Below are 11,816 nucleotides of genomic sequence, written 5' to 3' on the forward strand. Positions count from 1 at the left end.
AATGTGATCAAGGTCTTTTGAGGGGCTACAGACACATTGCCAGACACAGAATCCTTACAGCTCCTCCTACCCTGTGGGATTCTGTCTTTGTAGAGAAGGAGTGGCTGCTGGGTTTCCTCTTTTTCCAAATGGGGATATTTATTGCAGTTACCAAGCCTTGCTTTACCATGTTCTCAGCCAGAACATGGTGTAAGCAGAGCCACTCTGTGGTCTCATTTCCTCCTGGTTTCTCTGATGATATAGCTCCATGTGTCTGACTCCTCTGTCCTAATCTCCTTCCCCTGTCCTGCTTCCCCACTTCTGCTCACAGAGGGCTGGGACAGCAGGAAAAGTGGTGCTCAGCCCTGTCTTCCCTTACCTGTTTTGTCAAACCCAGCTGGTATGCCTCAGTTCTTTCTTTCTTCACCATCCAATCAATGGCTAGTGAGCTGAAATGTAGCTAGCTAGGTTTCCCAACATCCTTAGCCTGTGAATGCTGGTCTATAATGATCCAGCCCTGCTAGGACATCCAAATTTAATAGTCCATCTTCAGCATACTCCCATCTCACACCAGCTGTTACTAAACACCTTCTGCCTTTCCCTTCTCACCAACAGTAGCAGAAGCTCTTCAGGGCTTTGCATTGGGGGGCTTCAGGGTACAGATCATTCCTAGCCATGAGTCACCTAGCTTTCTGAAATCTCAGTTTCCTCATCTAGAAAAAAAGATAATAGTATAAACCTCATAGGGTGATCAAGAGGGTTAAGTGAGACAATTCATGGGAGCCCTCAGCACAGTGCCCAACCCATACTAAGTGTGCAATACATTTACTATTAGTAACAGTCTCAGTCTGAAATATTGGTGGAATTAGACACTAAACATCTCAATCTGATTTAATAAATCAAGAGGTCTGATCTATGAAAATCTCAACAAAATTCCTATGTCACTTTCCATTACTAAATGTCATTAATTACAATAACTTCTATGTGATTTATATATCCATTCCCCTGGATATATCCATGGGGTGGGGGATGGAGTGAAGGGTTGGAAAATCTTTGGAATTCTCATCCTGCTATAATTTGAAAAAGATGTATTCTGGGAGATGTGCCTCTGTGCCTTATGTAATGATCCTTATTAAGAAGTTGGACGTTGACCTCTGATTTCTTTTGTTCCTACATTTTCCAGCCTCACAGGTAAATCACAGAAGTGTTTTCTTTGCTGGCAATTGCATGGTTTTCAGGCCTGGTGGGGAGGCATAGCTGTACCCTAAAGTCAATAATGACTTGCAAAGATATGTTTACTTTGACTTTAGTTCTATTGGAATTCTGTAACCTTGGGCAGTTCTCAAATATATTTTTTCTGAAGGGCAAAGTCAAGAGGTTCCCAATCCCCTATCCTCTTCTTAGCAATATATATATATATTTTTTTAATTATGATAGTCACAGAGAGAGAGAGAGAGAGAGAGAGAGGTAGAGACACAGGCAGAGGGAGAAGCAGGCTCCATGCACTGGGAGCCCGATGTGGGATTCAATCCCGGGTCTCCAGGATTGCGCCCTGGGCCAAAGGCAGGCGCCAAACCGCTGCGCCACCCAGGGATCCCCTCTTCTTAGCAATAGAGATAGGGGACCATCAGAAACAGGACAAAGCTACTATTCTTCAGGTTCTGAGAATTGCAACTTGTGGGACTTTAGGTGAGATTTTAGGTTCATCCTGTCAACATCTCTCTTTCCATCCAAGGCCCTTTGCCATGAGAGGGGAACTCTGGCAATGCTCTGCTTGGACAGCCATTTATAGTTTTGCCATTTTAGTTTTCCTTCAGTACCACTTCTCTGTGGATAATACACATCATAAATATATTACCTATTATGTAAACCAATACAGAAAGTTCTCATTTTATCCCAATAACATTCTAAAAGCTAGAGCATTAAGTAATTTTTGTAATAATAACCACAAGTTCTATAAGGCTTACTTAGTGCTATGCCATATTTTAAGTACTCACCAACTATTCATAACACTTCTCTGAGGTGGATGCTCTATTATACTCTTTTTAAAGGTAAGAAAATTGAGGCACAGAGAGATCAAAATTATGAGGCTAGAAAGTGGAAAAGCTGAGCAGTGAATGCAGATATCCTGGTTCTAGAATCAGACTTCTAGCCACTGTGTTAGCCCCTAAGATGGCCCCAGTGATCCCTGCCTTCTTGTATTCATGCCCTCGTGTGGGAGCTGGAAATTTGACTTGCTTCTAATAAATAGAACAGCAGGAGTGACCATATATTACTTCTGCGGTTAGGATATAAAAAAACCTATAGGGTCCATTTTGGACACTCCCTCTCGCTATCTCTTGGGTGACTCACCCTGGGGAAAGCCAGCTGCCATGGCATGAAGCAGCCCTGTGGAGAAGCCCAAGCAAGTAAACTGAGTACAAATTTCTAAGTCTGTCAACAGCTATGTGAGTGAGCTTGGCAGCAGATTCCTCAGCCCCAATCTGCCCTTGAGATGACTGCAGTCTCAGGAAAGACTTTGAGCCACACGTACCCAGGTGTGGACTCCTGGCTCACAGAAATGGTGAATTAATATTTGTTGTTTTAAGCTACTAAGTTTGGGGGTAATTTGCTATATAGCAACAATGCAACTGCTAAACAATACTGCTCAGTCTTTTGTTTATTTTTTTATAATAAATTTATTTTTTATTGGTGTTCAATTGCCAACATACAGAATAACACCCAGTGCTCATCCTGTCAAGTGCCCCCCTCAGTGCCCGTCACCCTCACCCCCACCCCCCCCCTCCTCCCCTTCTACCACCCCCAGTTCGCTTCCCAGAGTTAGGAGTCTTTATGTTCTGTCTCCCTTTCTGATATTTCCCACACATTTCTTCTCCCTTCCCTTATATTCCCTTTCACTATTATTTATATTCCCCAAATGAATGAGAACATACATGGTTTGTCCTTCTCCGATTGACTTATTTCACTCAACATAATACCCTCCAGTTCCATCCACGTCGAAGCAAATGGTGGGTACCTGTCATTTCTAATGCTGAGTAATATTCCATTGTATACATAGACCACATCTTCTTTATCCATTCATCTTTCGATGGACACCGAGGCTCCTTCCACAGTTTGGCTATTGTGGACATTGCTGCTATAAACATCGGGGTGCAGGTATCCCGGCGTTTCACTGCATCTGTATCTTTGGGGTAAATCCCCAACAGTGCAATTGCTGGGTCGTAGGGCAGGTCTATTTTTAACTCTTTGAGGAACCTCCACACAGTTTTCCAGAGTGGCTGCACCAGTTCACATACAAGATATTACATTGAGAATTTGCATTCTTTCTTTTTCTTTTTTTTTTTTAAAGAATTTGTATTTCTCAATAAAGCCAGTGGTTAGCGAGGGCACTTAGCTATTTGTGGTGCTTATGTTGATGGTTTACTCCAAGCAAGTTTTTTATTCCTGTTTAAGCAGAATTATTTCTGTAAAAATTTCATGATTGATTTTTTTGAAACTTATCAAATACTTTTTGAAATTCTAAATTTATTCACTGCTTCATATAATTCCTCTCTCAAGGAAATCCATTTTGTCATGTCAATCCACCTCACTAGAATTCTGCAGACAACTTTTGGTTAATGAGGAGTGATCACTCTATATAGTACAGGCTCCATGAGCTTGAGCAGTATGGAGAATCACCCATAGGTGATGACCCAGCCTACCTTCTCCACCTGACACTTTCAGTGTCTTTTTTTAACTTTTTTTTCTTTTTTCTTTTTCTTCTTCATCCCTGTGTGTGAAGTGTGAATGCATCTGTGTGTGTCTGTGTACAGGAAATCTATTTGTAATCTTCTCAGCTAGCACAATGAACACATTCTGACCAGAAACTTTCCCCTACATTCCTACAAAATGATCAAATTATTTTCATTCAGGTTTATTAAGGTTTTTTATATTTATCAATTCAGCTTAGAAGTGGTGAGATACTATAATATGGTTTTGTCCATCTAATTTGTACAAGTTACTCATGAATTTGAGCTAAGAACCTCTAACATATTTATCAGTAGAAGTCAAGGATGTATGTGATCAGTGAGTCATCAGCCTCTGTTTCTTCAATCTTTGCCCCATAATCATGAGACAGTCCCTCCTTTGACAATTTACCATCACAGCTTTGGGCATCCAGGAGGATCCCTCCACCATTTATAACATTTAGTAATCTGCAGTTATGCCAACTGATATTTGTGTACAGGAGTGAGGTGCTTACCTTTGAGCAGACACATGAACATCAGCCCAATATCAACATTTTAATGCTTTGTGGCAGATATATTTTACAGAGGAATCATATGTTGCAGTGCTATTTGTAAGTTTACATGATCTTAAAAACACAACTCTGAGTACCAAGGGGCTACTTAATCTGTTTGTTTTTGCTGTTCTCTTATTTCTCCTCAAAGTCCTTTGGCTTGGATCATTTTTAAAGTTTGCCATCTAGTCAGGAGATGTTTCATTATTTGAAAATGCTTTTTTTGGGGACCTGGGTGGCTCAGTGGTTGAGCGTCTACTTTTGGCTCAGCCCGTGATCCTGAGGTTCTGGGACTGAGTCCCACATTGGGTTCTCCACAGGAAGCCTGCTTTTCCCTCTGTCTATGTCTCTGCCTCTCTCTGTGTGTGTCTCTGATGAATAAATAAATAAAATCTTAAAAAAAAGAAAGAAAATATTTTTCTCTTTACATATAGATGTAAATGCTCTTTTTACATATAAGATGTAAAAGATTACTTAAATTGTGTGTTTGTGTGTGCGCGCATGTGTGTTGCCCCATATGGCATGGCTTTAGATTTTTATATTCTTACCCATCAGCTTTACCACTGCCCTTAAGTGACTTTAGATTCCAAAGCTGATTTATCAGGAGTGCCTGAGTAGCTCAGTCAGTTAGGCATTCAACTCTTGGTCTCAGCTCAGGTCTTGATCTCAAGGTCCCAATCTTAAGGTCATGAATTCATGCCCAGCATGGAGCCTACTTAAAGAAAAAAAAAAACTGATTTACCAAAGATAGAGTGATAGTTACATCATTTCACCAAGAGTAACCAAGGTGAATTCTTTCTAAACAACTAGTGACCCTGTATCTCCTGCCAAAATTCCAAACACCATGAGACAGCATTGGAAGACATCCAATGAGAGTTATTAGTTTAGAGCACTGAGGCCCAGGATTGCTTTGCAGGATTCATATGGCACATGATGGTTGATAAGGACAAAAAAAAAATTGATGAATAAGCAAAAAGCTTGTTTTGTAAGTGAGCAGTCAGATAGAAGAGGCAATCATCGTGTCCCTGAAACAGGGCCAGCCTGCAAAGAACATTTGTCTCCAGGCGTAACTGCAAGACCTTAGGAAGATAGCTTTATCCATCTGCTACTTGAAATCCTCTGATATAGGATGGGGTCTCTTTGCTCTGAAATCAGAAGTTACATATGAGGAGACGAAAAAAATGTTATTTTAAATCTACTCTTAGGTAAACATGTTGTTGGAGTTCTATCTTTCTGGGCTTCTGAAATGGTTGAACTCAACTCTTAACTATTTGAGGGCAGGATTGGGTCTTTTCATCTCCATAAATTACTGTTCCTGGCACCATGTCTGGGCAGTCTGAGCACTTAACAACTCTTAACTCTTTCATGAATGAAATATGGGTGGAGAAAAATGAGGAAGGAGCCACCAAAGATAAGCCTCACTTCATAATTTCACCTTGCCTTGTTCTCAAGTGCCAGGCTAAAAGCATGTTGGATTAGTCCAGGAGTTCCAAAGGGTCAATCTCATTGCAGGAATGCTATAGACTCTGGGTAGTTACAATATTTGTTATCATCAGCTGCTAACAGACCCACTGCCTGTATGTAAATACTGGGTACCTGGTGAGACTGAGATTTATTCTGTGGCTCTATTAGTCCTGCAATTATCTGCTTACCCACTGGGTAATAGGAGTGGGGAGAGGCCTCACTATGTGTAGATATTTATGCTATTTCTTTTACTTTTGGGTTGCAGTGAATGAAAGAATATGTTGACCACGAAGCAGAAAGGGTCAGGATCAGATCAAATCAAGCTGTTATTTATGTTCTCAGAGAGAGCTGAGTGCTAAATGGGGGAAGGGGCTGTTGCTGGTGGTTCTTAGCTTCTCCTTCCTCATCTTGAGCAATCAGCCAGTCTCAGGGTTGCACACCTCTTTCCTTCGAAAGCAATTGAGGAGATACTAGCCATTATAGGAATGTGCTCCTTGAGGGGGTTTCATTCCTACCCCTTGCCACAAACAACTGATTAAAGTATTCTGAGAGGAATTTTGGTAAATACAATTCTTTTCACTTTATTGCATGTCAGTGTTTTCCATTGGTCCTCATGGGTTGGCTATCAGAGCAGCTGCCCAGCTGATCCACCCTTTTACTTGACTTTGGTTCTGAGGGGAACTGGAGTGTAGCACAGAGGAGCAGTTTGAGAGCTGAGAAACAAAACCTCAGAACAGCATCTTGTGAAGTTGCCCTAAACTTTTGGAGAACAAAGTATGTACGGGACTATTTGGAATGAATTAGCATGTGAGACTGGCTGGAATTTAAGATAAGAAGTCTTTATGAAAGCAAATGTCAAAGGAGATTGGAAAGGAAGTACACAAGCAGGAAAACATAACAACAGAGATGCAGTTTCAGTATTAGGAAAGGCTGGGATAGGCCCATGTTTTGATGGCATACACATAATGACGCAGATTAATTTCTCACTGATGGAACACCCGGTGTGGGTCAGGCAGCCCTCGTCCATCTCATGCTAGCCTCCAACGCATGATCTGCAGTCACCATGGTGAGGGAAAAGACAAGTGGCCAGTCTTGAAGAAGTTTCCTAAAGGTCAAGCTGGGAGTGCTTACAGTGCTAGAGACCTCATCCAGTTAGCCTTCTGCTAACTAACGCAGTCATGTGGCTCCAACCTCACTACAAGAGAAGTCAAGATAGGTAGGCACCCATGTACCTAGGAGGAGAGCAATGAGATAGAATTTGAAGACCCATACCATTGTCTCTGCAGCAGTCCACCCTCTGTCCATCTCTAACAATTCCATTGTTCTTCTCATTCATAGAGCACTACCAACCCCTTCCCAAGGGAGATTCCCTAGAAGATGATCAGTCCCATTCCAGCTGAAAGTCTAGGGTCTCTGGCATAGACTACATCAAGTCAGAGATGCCTACTCTTGATCTGGACATCTATGGACTAAAAAGACACACACTGGACTAATGAACCAGGGTGAAGCAAGAGTGGAGTAAATGCAAGAAAACCCTCCCATTTAGAGTAGGAAAGAGTGGAAGACATATAGGGGTCACTGCTTAGCAACCATTCTGAAATTCCCATGTGAGACATGGAAAAGACCTACGATAAGGTGGGGAAGCTCCTTGGTTAGCGTTGGATAACTGTCTGAGGAGGAATCCCTTGGCCATTGTTATCTGATTGCCATGCGTGAAATGGGTACTGGGAAGTATGTTCTCATGGGTGGGGGAGGGGGTTGCCACAACCCTTTTGGATAGCTTCCTGTTCAAGGGGTTTAAGACAGGATAAAACTCTTCATGGAGCCTGTGTGTGATGGTGTTGGCATTTTGGGCCCTTAAGGCAAAAGTAAAAGTCATGGGGGTGAGAATTGAGGTGTCTTAATTACACCCCCACCATGCACATATTTGCACAGAAGGCTGGGTCAAGCTGATTCAGGAGCCCTGTACCCCACTCCATATCCCCAAGCCAAAGTTCCCAGCCATCTTCTTCCCAACCACTGCTCTGTATGCCCTGCCTTGTTCACTTGTCACATTGGCAGCACACAACTCTTTAACTTACTTCTTGCTTTCTCTCACTTTCCATGCTGGTATGGACTGAATTGTGTTCCCCGCCAAATTTGTATCGTGCAGCCCAGTTCCTCAGAATGTGACTGTGTTTGGATATACAACTTTAAGGAGATAATTAAGGCTAAATGAGGTCATATTGGTGGAGCCCTAATCCAACATGACCGATTCCTTATAAAAAGAGGAAGATACACCAGGGATATGATATGCATGCACAGAAAAAGACCGTGTGAGGACACAGGGTGAAGATGGTCATCTGCAAGCCAGGAAGAAAGATGTCTGAGATCATGGTGTTGGCAGGTTTGGTTCCTCCTTTGTGGTATTTTGTTATGGCAGGCCTTGAAAATGGATACACTGACCTGTCCAATTTTCTCACATTCTTCTTTACACACCGTTAGCCTTCTCCCACCACCTTCTCAGCACTAGTGACATTGCTGAATAAAAGTAAATAAAATGGATGAACTTTGAGATAAAATGAGAAATAACTTTCTGTCTCTTGCTTTCCTCAGCTATAAAATAAGTGAGTATCCATAACTTGGAGATTGTGATTCTAAACCACCTCCTATAAAAGCCTTTCCTTTGAAAGTGCCTAGATGACCTCTTCTGATGCTTCATATTCCATCTCCCATACACTTAAGACATCTGTTTTCAGTTTAAAATATGCACATTTCAACAGCATTTCCCCCCTCTTTCCTTTTGCACTGCAAAATTATTCAAAACAGAATGACCATGTGCTGTTATAGATTAAATTAGCTTTTGTTCGTTTCTCTAAGAATTTAAATCCCATTTATAACATAGTTTTTTCAATAAAGTATGTTCTGAGTCCCAAATATCCTATTCACAGTGCATGTTTGGAACACACGATTTATGAATTGCAACTATCTGAACACGGTTGAATTGAAAGAAGTTATATATCTCGATGCTATTTCTTTGGCAATAAGCTTTAATTATTATGAGACAAGCAGCCTGACCTAATTATAACATGAGCAGAAATCTTAAGAAGTGGCAGGCCCTAGAAAACTGTACAATGAATGGGTTACCGCATTGTGCTATGAGCAAAGGCCTGATTATCACCAAAAATCGGCCTAGACCCTCAGCAGGGTGAGAATTTCTGAAACTTCAATTAACAAAATATAAATATAAAGTATAAATATAAGGAATATGGTACATTATTGAATACTGAAGAGTTCTATTAGGTTTCCACCCAGCCTGTGCTCCACTTCCTATCTCTGACACCACTCGGAGGCCACCTTTCTGTCTCTGAGATCCATGGGCAGACTGCTCAGCTGTGCCCAGGCCTGAGACCCTCTCTGCCTCTGCTTTATCTTAGCAAATACTGAACCTGCCTTATCACGCAATCTGGGCCTGAGCTCAGGCCAGCTGTGTTCTCAATTCTGTGTGTAACTCTTTCCCAATATTTTAATAGAGTGAGAAATCAATAGAGAGAAGCAGAAAGGTCTGCTAGCAAAGCAACCAAATAAGGCATTTGCAACTTGTGAAGCCTGGACTAAGAAAAACAGGGACACCCCACCCACACACCGCCCAGAGAGCAAAGTGCCTCCACACACATTTACTTCGTTTATTCACTTCGCCACTGGCTTCAAACATTTGAGCTCCTACTATGTGTAAAACATCAGTCAGGAGCTTTGGTGAGCTATAGAGGAGAATAAAATAGTGCCCTTCTGGGGTGGCATTCCCTGGAATCACTCCAAAGAAGTGATGAAGTAAAGGCACGAAGGTCCAGATTTCTGAGAAACTGACTGCTGAGTCCGCCTGATTGTCCTGTGTCCTTGCCCGACCCCCCAGGACACCTGCCCTCCCTCCTCGGGGACGGCCTTCCACAGATGCACGTGACTTAGAGCACCAAAAAAACTGGACCTTCCCCCTGACCATATTCTCACCAACCCACCCCAAGTAAACTCCTGAAGAAAAATAGTTTCCTGTGCAGATTTCCCCACATGTATATATTTTTATGCTTAAAAAAATATTTCTGTTTCCAGGGGAGTTTAAGTGAATTTCACTTTTTTTTCCTGACAGAAAAGTAAAACAAGATTATGTATGGATGTAGTGCTAGTGGGAAGAGAATCAATAACTCTCAATGACTGCCTGGTTCCCGCATCCCTTTCTCCCCCCAAAGGTCAGAGGAACCAGATATCAAACGCCAAAATTGGGAACTTATAAAGGAAGATAATTATAGGGGCGCCTGGGTGGATGAGTGGGTTAAGCATCTGCCTTCCGCCCAGGTCATGATCCCAGGGTCCTGGGATCGAGCTCCTTGCTCAGTGGGGAACCTGCTTCTCCCTCTCCCTCTGCTCCTCCCCTGTTAATGCTCTCTCTCAAGTAAATAAGTAAACTCTTTTTTAAAAAAGGAAAATAATTAGAAATGAAAACCCTACTCAAATCACTGTTCAAGGCAGCTTTCTTGGGAAAGGTAAACGCAGCAAAGTGAACAATTGGTGGATCTGGATGAAAGTGGAGGTTGTTCACTCTGTTCTCTAACCTTTTTCTTAGCGTTTGAAATTCTGCAGAATAGCACATCAGGGAGGGGATCATGCTTTCTCCTCTAAGCTCTCCCTTCTCTTGGAAACTTGCTCACACAAACTTTCATTCTTAAAATTGTCCTTCTTTTGATCCATGATAAATTGGCTCCAGAGCTACCAAGTGGTGCATCTATATTCCAATTAACTTAACAGCAGATTGTTGCATAACTTTCACTGGGAAGTGGTTCTTTTGTAAATGGGGTTGAGGATACCAGACATTGTTGGTATATACCTTTTTCAAATAAAGGTGAGAATTATTTTTTTTAAGATTTTATTTATTTATTCATGAGAGACACAGAGAGGCAGAGACACAGGCAGAGTGAGAAGCAGGCTTCCTTTGGGGAGCCCGATGTGGGACTTGATCCCAGACCCCGGGATCATGACCTGAGACAAAGGCAGACACTCAACCACTGAGCCACCCAGGCATCCCTAAAGGTGGGAATTTTGTAAAAATATAGTAATGTTAAAGTTTATGAATATTTTAAATTTTTCTATTTTTGTTCATGGATATCCCTATAGATAAAGAAATGGACCTCATGGAATCTATGAAACCTAATCCATCTAGTTTGGAGAGCAGGGTCCATAATATTAAGTGTATACTGGTTAATTCAATGACTACAGCATTTGCTGTGCAAACAGAAGATTTCCAGACCTTGGGCCTGCCCTATAATTTGCTGTGCTACTTATTTAACAAAATCATTCTCTTTTACCAGATGCCAGTTTGTCGCTAAAGTGAGAGCATAGACTAGAAGAATCAGAGCAGTTTTGATGCTCCATGAAACATCAATGCTGTTGTCTTGGTGTCCCTTTCTATGCCTAAGCCTCTGAACTGGGATAAGTCAAGATGATGTGGAGAAGGGACTGGTGAGTATGATACTGGCATTCAACTACCTACTAAATGAAATGAAGGCTGAAGTCTTAATCCCAACCACCTTAAAAATGTCTAAAACTGATCTTAGGAGGAACAGCCTGAAGTACCACAGTGAATAAGTCCAAGCTACTGGGGAGGCAAAGGAATGCCTTCCAGTGTGGAGGAGAGCATAATTCAATATAGCAACATTGTTATGTGATTACACAGTAGCACCTCACAGGCTCACAGCTGAAGTCACTGCAAGGTGGGGTCCCAAGTATCCTGGTAACCCCGGACCAGCTGAGCATGGCCAGGTGATACTCCCGAAAGGTGGAGATTTTAGGACAGAAGTGACAACATGGATTTTGTTTACTGTGGCCTACCTTCAATGACCTGAGTTTAAAAAGACAGCCTGTCACTTGGACTTGACATAAGGTGAAAAACGCTGGCTCTGGAGTGGTAACAACTTGGATTCCAATGCTCTGCCATTTGCCAGCACTGTAACCTTGGGTCAGTGACTTAACCTTTCTCTCCTCTGTCATGTAGGGCTAATAGTAACAAGCACCTCACAGGACTGTTCTGAGGATCAAATGAGATTGTGCAAGTAGTGTTCAAGTTTGA

General features: G+C 42.0%; 1 protein-coding gene across 1 annotated transcript in view; it reads right to left on the reverse strand.

Moving 5' to 3' along the window:
* Positions 1-4,240: 4,240 nt before the first annotated feature.
* The window catches only part of LOC112678486 (cytochrome P450 7A1), a 35,501-nt gene continuing 27,925 nt past the window's right edge, over positions 4,241-11,816 (reverse strand). Inside the window, exon 6 of the mRNA XM_049103936.1 lies at positions 4,241-4,967. Within this exon, the coding sequence (XP_048959893.1) occupies positions 4,950-4,967 (18 nt within the window). The 3' untranslated portion in view covers positions 4,241-4,949. The remainder of the gene's footprint in view (positions 4,968-11,816) is intronic.

Source organism: Canis lupus, chromosome 29 (assembly GCF_003254725.2).
Source record: "Canis lupus dingo isolate Sandy chromosome 29, ASM325472v2, whole genome shotgun sequence".
Lineage (NCBI taxonomy): Eukaryota > Metazoa > Chordata > Mammalia > Carnivora > Canidae > Canis > Canis lupus.